This window comes from Schistocerca cancellata, chromosome 4, assembly GCF_023864275.1.
Source record: "Schistocerca cancellata isolate TAMUIC-IGC-003103 chromosome 4, iqSchCanc2.1, whole genome shotgun sequence".
Classification (NCBI taxonomy): Eukaryota; Metazoa; Arthropoda; class Insecta; order Orthoptera; family Acrididae; genus Schistocerca; species Schistocerca cancellata.
The window spans coordinates 203,615,834-203,629,776 of NC_064629.1; the positions used below are offsets into that span (position 1 = coordinate 203,615,834).

The window sequence follows — 13,943 nt, forward strand, 5'->3', positions numbered from 1 at the left end:
AAATACAAGCTTTTCATTGGAAATTATGCCATTTCTTCGATGAGGTGGTGGTTTGGATATTGTCATGCATTCAATGCAGATATGATGATTTGCAGAACATTGCCAAAATGCAGACCCCAAACTAATCTCTGTCTGCCCTGATAAGGACCACAGCAAGTCAATCAAAATGTTGACAATTTGATTGCTTTAGTGTTTTACAATGACACAGCCTAATACCAAAAATTGTTTTTTTAAATACTCTGTCCCTTCCTTGTACAGTTCTTATTGAGCTCCAGATAGGGATCATTTCAACACTTGGTGCTCGAATTCCTGTGCCTATTCTCACCATAAGATAAACATGGTGACAGTACAGCTGCCCAATATCCTTCCCCAGTTCCCACAAAGTCACTCCCTCTTTCTGTCCACAACATTATTGCTACAGGAATTTACCATCTATCTCTGGTCCAAGAAGACATGTCATGGCTAGCTTAATCCACATTTAGAATTATTTTAGAAGACTCTGCAGAATACAGTATTGTTGTACTATCTGTACCTCATCCATGGACTATAATATATCAATTTGAAAAAAAAAAAAAATATTTCTTGCATTAGAAGAGAGGAAAAGTGTGAAAAAAACAAAGTCATAAAGATCTTAAAAGACATAGGATGTTCTCAAACTCCATGGGGTGCAACACAGCACAATATGCACTCACAGAATTACACATTCAGCATTACAGCTGGGATGACTGCATACATGGGGGAGGGGGGCACTCAATAAGACTCATCTTGGTTCGATCACAGACTGTTAAGTGTAACTGGTGTTGGGCAATTTTTGATTGTTTTGAGTTTTCCCCATTCATCTTGCTGAATTCTGGCCTGTGTTACACTTTATCCATATAATTTTAAAAAATGCAGCTTTCACAACAAATTTTATTAATTCGTAATTATGCCAGTCAATTTTACAAGAATCAGAAGGTGTGAAGATAATGCAGTGAAATCCATTAACATGGAAATTAAGTTTTGTATGCAAACAGTAGTCACTTAAACTGAACAGTCCTTTTTTAAGTTCTATTTCCTGTTTGGATTTTGCTGGTTTCTGTTAGTAATCAACAGGAGTTACTCAAGTTTTCTGTTATAAAAAAACCTGCAATTTTAGAAACTTGCCCCCTCTTGTATAAAGTTCTACAGATGACCATGGTCTGAACGACATAGATGTATCCTTCCTGTCTATACTCAGCACCTCAAATCCCTTGTCTGGTTTAGATCCACTGACAACAACTATATGATCTGGGCCAACAGCACAGATATCATTTTCTCTTTTCTCCAGAAGCACAACATTCTATATATATCTTTTTCATCCCCTTTTCTTTAAGTTTTATGACTGTCATCAGTGTTACTACTGTCTCTGAGAGCTACCTGTCTTTCCATCTATCATCCTTCCCATTGCCCCATACATTTTATTACTCACAAACAGTCAGTATCACCATATCTGTGAGTTGAAGTATTTTGTTGCACATATTATTGCTTGTGCATAGGTTCATACTTAAACTGTAAATATAACGATAGCATGAAAGCTAGTGGTTTTTAAGTACTGTTGCTTTTATCCATATATTGTCTGCCAATCAGCTTCAGTTGATGTTTGCCTTTCCTCATTTTTGTTTCCTATTTCCACCTTGGAAGTTCCATTCTAAAGCATGATTTTATCATTCCATTTCTAAGTGGAACAGGAGAAGTGGTCAACATGTAATGGTACTGGCCAACCTCCATAATATATTTCATTATTTCTTCTGAAATTTATTTTTGCAGACCCAGACATGTTGAGTTCCATTCATATCATTGTTGGTAGTCAAATGAGATACCATAGCACAACACAAAAACAGAATAATTTTTATTATTAATTAATGGCAAAGGGTGTATCTACACTGCACATTCACATTTGTGTAAAACCAGTAACATTGCAGTAAAACTGCATTGACAATGACTAAATTAAGTACTTATTACCACAAACATGATAATGAAACTGGTAACTGAAATTGCAGTTGAAAATTAAATCCTATATTTACATTAATAATCCACCCCATCGAATAATCCGTGCCATTGAATAATCCGCACACACTAATTTTAAGAAAACAAAATATTGGCTTTAATTAGTGTTTTATTTACAAAAAACTTATTGTAACATAATGATTCTATTCATCATCACTTTCATCATCATCACTAGTGGAAGAATATTGTTGTTGTCACCATCTTCCCAACGAGCATCATCCTTGATTCCATCCAGTGAATCTGTGATACCACTGTTTTTGAAGGACCTTGCCACCAGTGGTAGTGAAATGTAGTCCCATGCACATTTCAGCCACTCACAAATCACACAGATCCAGCTGCTTGATATTTCCACTCGTGAACTCATGGTTTCCATCCATTGTGTGTATCGCTGTTTAAATGCAGCTTTGAATGGCCAATTTATACACACCTCTAGTGGTTGCAGGATGGATTTTAGGCCTCTAAGGATAATGAACATGTCAATTTTCCTATTTTGTAACTTGTCTCACACTTCCTGACTTGTATGTCCATGGAAACTGTCCAAGACCAACATGTCACATAAATTTAGTAACACAACAGGCTGATGTTGCTAAACATGTGTCATCCAGTCAACCACAAGGATATTGTCCATCCATGCTTTCAGATTCACTCTTACCACTATGCCTTTCACTGATATTTTTGCAATAGTTTTCATTTTAAGTATCATGACAGGTGGTAGTTTTCATCCACCACCAGTTACACACAACTTTAGTATACACCTTTGCTTCTCATTGCTGTCAGTCTATATCATGATGCTGGATTTCCATTTCCTGTCCACGGTGTTGTCAAATGGCATCTCAAAATAGGCTGGCATTTGATCCACATTACCAGTTTGAGATAATAAATAGGAATGTTTGTGGCACAGAATTACCACATAGTGATGAAAATTCACTACTTTTCCTCATAATTGCCTGGAAGCAATAGAGCAATAGTTTTCCTCCCGAAGCGTAATCCATTTCAATTGGAAAGTCTAGATAGCGAGCCCCAGTTAGCTTTCAAGCTGGTGATGTCTAATTCTATGGCTAAGGCCAATGCTTTGAGTTGGACACATTTCACTAATCCCTGCACACCCCTATTCTCACTTCTCATCTACATAATCACAGAGACTTTTTTCAAGGTCAGATACTTCGCTTTTTGGTCATGTAATGATGATGATTACAGTTCATTTCTTGAAGCCATGTTTCGTTTTTTTTTTTTTTTTTTTTTTTTTTTTTTTTTTTTTTTTTTTTTTTTTTTTTTTTTTTGCCAATTGTGAATACAACCCTCACTCACACCGTACTTTCTTTCCACTGTTCCACTGAACAGTTTCCAATTTTCTCTGCTTCTTTAAGAATTTTAAATTTTTTAAAACTGTGTACAATCAATAACAAGAACTGGTAGCCATAACTGACACATAGTTAACACTTCTTCACATCTAATGAGCTACTAGTCCATCACAGATTGAGGCCACAACAACACTACAGGATCTGTTGATGGAGGCAGAGCAGTACCAACCTTATTACAATTAATCTGAACCCCCCCAGTTTTTTGTCCTTAAATTAGGGAAAAAAATTAGCATGGAATATTCACATATATGTGGCACTAGTTAATGTAATATATGTAATGAAAAAGTTCTTGAAACCTTAACTTATATTTGGTGACTGTTTTTGAAAGACAATAAATAACTTTTTCTTGTGGTATACAATACTCATTGTCTCAGTTTCTTACAAATTTCAACATAATCATCACAATAATTAGAAAATAATAACTGATCCACAATACTAATGATTTTTGACTCTTTTTATCACCATGACAAATCCAGTGAAATTTTCATATGGAAAGTTGCTGAAGTTTTATTTTTTCTACAGCACTAAGAAAATGACACCTGTTTAAATTGTAATGTGTCTTATGTTTGTGGTTTGGAAGCTATTACAAAGATAAAAATAGATATCTGCATATTCATAAATGCACGCGGATCTGTGTATGAATGCATATACAGGGTGTTTCAAAAATGACCGGTATATTTGAAACGGCAATAAAAACTAAACGAGCAGCGATAGAAATACACCAAATGTTGCAATATGCTTGGGACAACAGTACATTTTCAGGCGGACAAACTTTCAAAATTACAGTGGTTACAATTTTCAACAACAGATGGCGCTGCAAGTGATGTGAAAGATATAGAAGACAACGCAGTCTGTGGGTGCGCCATTCTGTACGTCGTCTTTCTGCTGTAAGCGTGTGCTGTTCACAACGTGCAAGTGTGCTGTAGACAACATGGTTTATTCCTTAGAACAGAGGATTTTTCTGGTGTTGGAATTCCACCGCCTAGAACACAGTGTTGTTGCAACAAGACGAAGTTTTCAACGGAGGTTTAATGTAACCTAAGGACCGAAAAGCGATACAATAAAGGATCTGTTTGAAAAATTTCAACGGACTGGGAACGTGATGGATGAACATGCTGGAAAGGTAGGGCGACCGCGTACGGCAACCACAGAGGGCAACGCGCAGCTAGTGCAGCAGGTGATCCAACAGCGGCCTCGGGTTTCCGTTCGCCATGTTGCAGCTGCGGTCCAAATGACGCCAATGTCCACGTATCGTCTCATGCGCCAGAGTTTACACCTCTATCCATACAAAATTCAAACGTGGCAACCCCTCAGCGCCGCTACCATTGCTGCACGAGAGACATTCGCTAACGATATAGTGCACAGGATTGATGACGGCGATATGCATTTGGTTTACTGACGAAGCTTATTTTTACCTGGACAGCTTCGTCAATAAACAGAACTGGCACATATGGGGAACCGAAAAGCCCCATGTTGCAGTCCCATCGTCCCTGCATCCTCAAAAAGTACTGGTCTGGGCCGCCATTTCTTCCAAAGGAATCATTGGCCCATTTTTCAGATCCGAAACGATTACTGCATCACGCTATCTGGACAGTCTTCGTGAATTTGTGGCAGTACAGACTGCCTTAGACGACACTGCGAACGCCTCGTGGTTTATGCAAGATGATGCCCGGCCACATCGCATGGCCGACGTCTTTAATTTCCTGAATGAATATTTTGATGATCGTGTGATTGCTTTGGGCTATCCGAAACATACAGGAGGTGGCGTGGATTGGCCTCCCTATTCGCCAGACATGAACCCCTGTGACTTCTTTCTGTGGGGACACTTGAAAGACCAGGTGTACTGCCAGAATCCAGAAACAATTGAACAGCTGAAGCAGTACATCTCATCTGCATGTGACGCCATTCCGCCAGACACGTTGTCAAAGGTTTCGGGTAATTTCATTCAGAGACTACGCCATATCATTGCTACGCATGGTGGATATGTGGAAAATATTGTACTATAGAGTTTCCCAGACCGCAGCGCCATCTGTTGTTGAAAATTGTAACTACTGTAATTTCGAAAGTTTGTCTGCCTGAAAATGTACTGCTGTCCCAAGCATATTGCAACAAACGGTGGATTTCTATCACTGCTCGTTTAGTTTTTATTGCCGTTTCAAATATACCGGTCATTTTTGAAACACCCTGTATGTTCAAACAAAAAAAATCTTTAGTAGATATTTATCCTATGATGAAGTGAAAAATACACATGTTGTTTACACAGGGATTAGCAGCACCCCCTATCCCTGTGGCCACAGAAACACAGATAAACACCTGAGATTCAAAACAAGGTCTGCAAGTCAAATGGATCATGGTATATGTCACCACATTCCTCTAAATAGTGTACTCCACAAATAAAATTCTACAGGAGTCTGTTTTGAAGTTTTAAGTGACTTCATTTCTGTTGCCGCAATGTGTGTGTAAGAATTTTTGATTAGCTAGTTTTCTTTGCCATCTTATCACTGTAAATATTTTTAACAGTAATTAGCACCAATGCAGAAATTTATCTGTGATAATACTGATCTTTTTATGTAATAGAAGTGGTTCTGTATAATCTTTGATCATATGGTATTTGATGAGTTTATATTGACTGAAAAGTTTAATTACTTGTTATAACAGAAAACTTCCTTTTTAGTACTCTCTCTGCAGATAAAGTTTTTAGGGTTATCAAAAGTCGTAAGACTAGAAAACAATCTTGAACCACTGGTAGAAGTGAACTAAATTTAATGGTGCACATTCTGAAATTTTAAAGTATGTAATAAAAATTTTATTATCAGTCCTGAAATGACAACATTGTAGTGACACAATGTAATTCACCCTATCTTCTTGGTACAGCAATCCTGAAATATGAATTAATACTTACAGTGGATATCCGACTTTGGAATTGTAAGTCAAATAGGTAATACTTTGTATAAATGAAATGTAAAAGGTCTTATGAAAACAGAAGCTGTTGCTTCAACAAAAAACAGGTAATTACAAACTTTTATTTGATATTGCAACTGGATTACCTGTCACCTGATGGATCAGTTTTTAATGTGGTGAAAAAATGGTACAAGTTAGAACTACTGAACTAATAAACAATGCAATATATTTCAAGCAATTTTCAATTCAAAAGTGAATATTTTAATAGTTACCATGTGAAATGTTGGAATACAGGAAGACTATACTTAACTGCCTATTAATATATCATTATTTCAAAATTCTCTTGAAAAACGGGCTATGTGACTTTTTGTATTTATTAAGCTGCAGTTCATATCAGTTGCAGCACAAACACAGCCAAAATGTGGCAAAATGATATTCTATAAAAATAAGCAGCTCACTGGTGGTGCCTGTTCCTGCATTTTTTTGTAATAAAACTATACCAAATTCATTTCACAGTCCCATGAAAAGGAAATACTGAAGTTATTATCTATGAATTTTAACATTATGAGCAAACTTAACTATAATCCAGAGGTTTTAGAAGATTTTATTTCCTATATATTCACATGTCTGAGTTCAATGTCTGAAATTATATACAGAAGCTTGAGTTCTGAGACACATTATTGCTGAAGTTTAGACTCTACTGTGCATGCAGTTTCTATCATGGTGACAGAAATGCTTGTAATTCTTATCTTATTCATAGGAGACTATCCTGATTCAATCAACTTTTACATTTTGTGTCAGTAGCTTGAAATGGAAATACTTTGCAGATTCTTGGCACTTTTATTGGTTATCGAAATGCTCACAGTCTCACCTTTTTGAGTCCTCTATACTTATGAAATTTTGTTATTTGACGCAGATTCACAAGTATGTATAGAAACATGATAGACACATTAAACAGCTTCTGCCAATATGTTTTGTGCTAAAATGGATGATTATGTGTATGAATTAAATTAAATGTAATGATTAAATATGAAAACAAAAGTTCTATATTTTACAATGACTATTATGATACAATCTTCTGGATTATAGTAAAGCTTGTACACAGTCTGTCATGAACGTGCTGGTTTAGCACATTTACAAACAGTAATACATTGAGCCTTGTTACTGTACTTACAAAACAAGAAGTGACTGAATGACTAACTTGCAATATCATCAACAACTGGTATATGTAACAATATATAACAAATTGCTATTTATCAAAAGTTTTTTCTTTCAAATCCACTACTCTACTAACTGGAGATTTGTCTCTTCTACAATTTGTTTTCTTCACTAACTTTTGGCTAGTCAAGTTTGTACCACACTGCAACAAGCTCTACCTATGAATCTGCTAACAAATTGTTTCACAACTGATTCCTCTTTGGTTATGTAAGAACTGACTGGTAAAAGACCAGTACACCAGTATTTGACATGTGCATGGTAATCAGAGGCCCAAAATATGTTCATTTTTCTAATCTAATCCCATCTACAAGGATTCAATACCGTATCTCAAACTAGGATAACATACAATTGGCTGGCAGACAATGTCTTAGTATATGTCACATATCTTTTGGGCTCATACATCCCTTAAAGCTGAAGATGCCAAATATTAATTTGTATCAAACACTATTATTCTCTACAGATCATAGCTATTAATAAATGTTTTAATTGATTTCCCACAAAAGTTGGGTCCCACAAGGCAAACACACAACAATCTTACAACTTTTGTAGGGGCGTACAGTTTAACTGCAGTCACCATCATGGACAAAAAATGATGATGTAGTTCCTTGTTGCAACACATAGTGAACTCAGCTATTTTAGCATTCATGCTTTGTCTCCTATTCTGTAGTCTTCCATTAGCAGAGAGAGACATGCTCTTTCTCTTTCTCTCTCTTTTCTTCCTCTCCTCTCTCCTTCATTCTTGTTGTAAATGGACTGTTTGAGCATAATACAGTAAACACAACATATTCATTTTCAAGTGGCTACACAAAACTAACTAACTATATGAAATAAATAATATTTTGGAACATGTCCTTGCCTGAAGTAAAATAAAAGTACAGTAAAAAATCTTGAGCCTTCAGAGGTTACTCCAGTCTTTATACAAATCAGTGCTGCAGTAATTGTAACTTTTCTTCTAACATCAATTAAAATTTGCACAATATTTTGTTATCCAATCAACAGAAGCTAAAACAGCTGAGTAACACACCACATTTGCTACATATTACAGGACATTTAGTCATTCATATTGCTATATTTGCAGGATTCAGTATGTATATGAGCTAGAATTAGGTATGCCTCAGTGATAAAGGTGTTATTTCAGCTGCACATACAAATGATGGAATTTCTGATACTGGCAAGATAAACAAATGTGTATTTTAGAAACTTCATACCTTCTGAATGTCCACTAGCACCGTCTTGTTAGTATACTTCATGTTATATAGACAGTAACAAACATATCTAATCTACAGTTCTATCTAAATATTTGCTTTTAAGGCAAGGCTACGACTTATTGCATCACAGATTTGTAAAATATTATCTGCAAGCCATTCTTCTTAACTGCAAATCTTTTCTTCATTGTTTGACAATTCAAAGCCAATTACACTTTGTACCTCAGAATAAAGTAATATTTTATCACTGAGATCTCTACAGAGGCCCATTGTCCTTGTCTACAAAAAATAATTAATCAATGTAATCAATGAAAAAGTGTGGCATATTAACACTCTAACAGATGCTTATTACAAAAACCCTCCCAAAGTTTCATATCACACTGCAGAAGACCTTCACATAAAAAAAAAAATAAGAAAAAAGAGCTTAATGGCCCTTTTGAATTTATTCATTGACTAGTACTCATAAATAAACGCTCCAGAAACATTGTATCAATACAACATTTGTCTGTGTGACAGATATATCCTCCATTTGAAATAATGGATCACTGATGCCACTTCACTACTGAATATGTTCTAAAACATCATGTTGCTTGATTCTGTACTTACAAAAATAAAAACTTGTGAATATCAATCTCACTGAAACACAGACAGAATTAGAAACAAACAAAATACCTTAAACAAGCTGTTGGCGCAACAAGAGAATTAATAATATATATTAACAGTATATGAGTTGAGTATCTTTTTTCAGATGCCCTCATAAGTTAATAACCTAAGGTCAAAAGACATACAAAACTGCACTGCTTTTACTTAAAAAATAATCTGATATGTACAGTAAAATGTAACAAATTTTACAAACAGTGTTCATACTCAACATCAACCACCTTACATTTGTCAAAAAATTCTTATTGTTAACAACTACATAAATAAACAAATAGAAACACTGAAACTGTAATCAAACTGACTGTAAGCATAACAAAAATTTTTTCAAAATTTTTGACACCCAACAAACTATTTAAAACTGTGTTCTGTACAACAACAAAAACAAGCTACAAGATGTAAACATCATACTCACAATGTGCTTAAAAAAAGAAAATATTTAAAAGAAATCACATAGCAATGAGAACTCTAACACAACTCCATATCAGTCATCACATTTTTTTAAATATGGCTAAAGTCTTTGGTAGTTAGAAAACAATCTGTTTTCCCATGCAAGATGACTGGGAATTGTGACTGATAACACCACAAATAAAACAACTATTTACAACACATATTAAAGTGACAACATTATGGCACACATACTTTCTGGGCTGATTGTCTCAGCTTCCATTAGTTGTGCACTAGTTGATCAATATGAGAAAATCTACTTCTCATCCAACTCAAATCTTACAAATTAAGGGAAGAGTTATAAAAATGCATCTTCAAACACATCCAACTAAAGATTCTCATTTCACACAACACTTGGAGATTACTGCCAAACCCTGCTGTTACCATTAAAAGGGGAAGTTTACAGCAGGTACCATTCAGGCCCAATGCTTAGCAAACACACATAATAAATTGAGCAAAATCTAATAGTGCTAATATACAGCTTAAGATGACTGTGGCTTGGTGGGTGTGGATGGGTTGGAGCTAGAATTTGGTGTCCTTGATGGGGGAGTACGAGCTCCACTGCTTGAACCATTAGATCCTGGATCTCCAGATGTAATTCCTTGAGTGGCATCTATTCCTTCACTGCTGTGAACCACAGTGTTGAAATATCGATCTGAAAAGAAAATGAAATATCAAAGCAATGTTATGGAACATAGCCAATGGAAATTTATCATGAAGTTTTTATTTATTTTTGTTTGGTCTGGAAGTGTAACGGTTAGTACACCTTTTAAGTGGAGCACAGAGGCTTAGTAAATGAAATTTTGTCTTTATACACATAATGGTTTTTACACAAAAACATTTGGAACATAAATAGCATAGCATGAAATTAATGAAACACACCTTTATCATCTGACCACTTGTTGCAAAATGTAAATATCTCAGAACTCTAACATAATTTTCAAGTACTATAGAATCTGTCAGAGATTTATTTATTGACTTAAAAAAACACTGCCACTCTTAGATAAATAATGTTAATGCGATGAAGTACAAATGTGTAAGAAAAAGTGAGTGGTTGTACTGATAGAAAGAGAAAATCTGTTACTTTTTATTAGAAATTTAAGCATTGTACAATTATTTTAAGGGTATTTTACAATGTAAATTGTCTACAGATGAATAAATCAAACAACACACTCAGTCATTGTGTTCCAGTATTGGATATTTGTAACACACTTAGTATTGCATTTTTTGAGTAGTGCAGTGCAATACTTTTCAAGCCATTATAACTGTTGATATTTCATTAGCAATATATTTGTACTTATTAGACTGGACGAAAATTCAGTACTAAATTGTCTGTATTTTTCTGCCTCAGGCCCAGATCATGGGGGGAGGGTGGAGCCAGGGTATTTGCCACAGGTGGCAATTTCAGGGGGCGCTAAATTCATATTCTTGAAGAAAACAACCTTGCTTCACAAAGCACCAAGCATCCAGGGCACGTTGGTTTATCGATTATTCATATTATTTTGAAACACATCCTTGTTGGTTTTCGAACATTTTTGAACACATTCTAAGTTGATTTCTGAATGAATCATAAATTGATTTTTGAATGCGTGCATAGTGTATGGGACGTCTCAGCTGGGGGAGTCCCCGTCATATCTAGAAATAGAAAAACCTTCCCGCAGACAAAAGGGGAAGGGGCTATATGAGCTGAGCTGAATAAACTCAAATGGGTTAATGCCAATTGCTATTTATTCATGTGGTTGACTGTGTGTGCAAATGATCAGCATTGGTATAATTGTTAGCGAAATCCTTAGATTCAGACTACCTGAGTGGAAATAAATGACTAACAAGAATAACAAGTGTGAAAGATTAATATGTAATCTTCCTGGTGTATCCAAGAGAATGAAATTTTGACAGAAAATTTTTGCCAGATCATTACACTACTAAGGGCTAGTTGTACAGTACCCAGTTAGCAGCTGCTTAAGTTCTATTCTCAGGCTAGTGTGGAAAACATGTTGTACAAACATGTAATAATGCCTAACATGAGAATAAATGTGGCATAACTAAACTGGTGATTCTGGCACGGTTAGTGTAGTTAACTTGAGACTAAGTTTTGACACTAGCAGGAATAGTTACAGAATTAGGGATGACAAGATTGTTTGTAAGAGCAAGGAAAAAGAAGAAACAGGGACATCATACAAATTATATGGAAGAATATGCTGATTTCAAATTTATATAAAAATTTCATACTACTGCTTTTTGATCTCATGCTTAAGGAACTGGAGTATATGAATGAAATGTGAAACTATTTCCTAACATAAAACATTTTGCTTGTAGCTTGTAATAGGCCTATTAGGCACTTGATATTGGTATGTCAAAAATTAATTTCTATCTTGTTATTTATGTAAATGAGGTAGATAAAAAATGACCATTTGTCTTGCTTATTTGGCATGTGCTACAATTGCTGCTATATTAGAAATGTTTGTTTCATTTTATCTAGCACACAGTGACAAAACTGACGTAATCAAATAGAGAAACTTAAGTACTATTCATATTAACAGCTTTTTCTGTCTTAGAAAATGACATTTTGATTTTTCATGTAGCAAAATTTTTGACAAGCTTTGATGAGGTAATAGATTCTTTTGCAGAAAGGAAAGCATGACATGTAAAGCCATAGCAAGATTAGAGATAAAAAAAAAAATGTGCTGTGTAATGTATTGCTTGCTCTTGTCTTTACTGATATTTAATTTTATGTCACACAAAAGATAATGGGCAACAAAGAGTGCAAATTTTCTGAAGAGTTCTTATTCTTCTGGTTACAAATACGCCCACCCAGAATTAATAGTGAGTTTTTTTCTTTTTGAGAGAGGTAGGATGTCAAACTGGCCAAATAGGTGTAGGAGAGGCACCACAGCACATTTTAATTTCCACTGCCCTGAATATATGTTTGATGGCTTCCATTACTAAATATACACATTTCAATTCCACAGAGTGAAATACAGTGATGTGCAATAGAAGACTGCTGTGTGAAGAGGTGTGGCACTGCACTTCAGCATACTTAAGACCAAATAACGTCTTACATTTCCTTTTACATATATGTTTTATATATCAAACTCTTCAGAATGATGTGCACTACAAAATGATCATATTTTTGAAAAATCAGTTTTTTAAAAATTTTTGCATCCTATCTCAAACACTCAAAGAAGCAGGGGGGGGGGGGGTTACTATCAATTTTTTTGCCCCCAGCTCAGAAATATCATAGATCTGGGACTGTGCTGCATATGATTGGATAGGACTTACATTGCACTTACTTGCATGATGGCATTTACTGTCCAGTTCTTTGCTTAGTTACATTCATATACACTCCTGGAAATGGAAAAAAGAACACATTGACACCGGTGTGTCAGACCCACCATACTTGCTCCGGACACTGCGAGAGGGCTGTACAAGCAATGATCACACGCACGGCACAGCGGACACAGCAGGAACCTCAGTGTTGGCCGTCGAATGGCGCTAGCTGCACAGCATTTGTGCACCGCCGCCGTCAGTGTCAGCCAGTTTGCTGTGGCATACGGAGCTCCATCGCAGTCTTTTAACACTGGTAGCATGCCGCGACAGCGTGGACGTGAACCGTATGTGCAGTTGACGGACTTTGAGCGAGGGCGTATAGTGGGCATGCGGGAGGCCGGGTGGACGTACCGCCGAATTGCTCAACACGTGGGGCGTGAGGTCTCCACAGTACATCGATGTTGTCGCCAGTGGTCGGCGGAAGGTGCACGTGCCCGTCGACCTGGGACCGGACCGCAGCGACGCACGGATGCACGCCAAAACCGTAGGATACTACGCAGTGCCGTAGGGGACCGCACCGCCACTTCCCAGCAAATTAGGGACACTGTTGCTCCTGGGGTATCGGCGAGGACCATTCGCAACCGTCTCCATGAAGCTGGGCTACGGTCCCGCACACCGTTAGGCCGTCTTCCGCTCACGCCCCAACATCGTGCAGCCCGCCTCCAGTGGTGTCGCGACAGGCGTGAATGGAGGGACGAATGGAGACGTGTCGTCTTCAGCGATGAGAGTCGCTTCTGCCTTGGTGCCAATGATGGTCGTATGCGTGTTTGGCGCCATGCAGGTGAGCGCCACAATCAGGACT

At 36.6% G+C, this 13,943-nt stretch overlaps 1 protein-coding gene across 6 annotated transcripts in view; it reads right to left on the bottom strand.

Moving 5' to 3' along the window:
• Positions 1–3,241: 3,241 nt before the first annotated feature.
• Positions 3,242–13,943, bottom strand: part of LOC126183483 (nuclear factor 1 X-type) — a 580,732-nt gene continuing 570,030 nt past the window's right edge. For all 6 annotated transcript variants that reach the window (XM_049925509.1, XM_049925504.1, XM_049925507.1 and 3 more), the window contains one exon: positions 3,242–10,469. In XM_049925509.1, the coding sequence (XP_049781466.1) occupies positions 10,297–10,469 (173 nt within the window). In that variant the 3' untranslated portion in view covers positions 3,242–10,296. The remainder of the gene's footprint in view (positions 10,470–13,943) is intronic.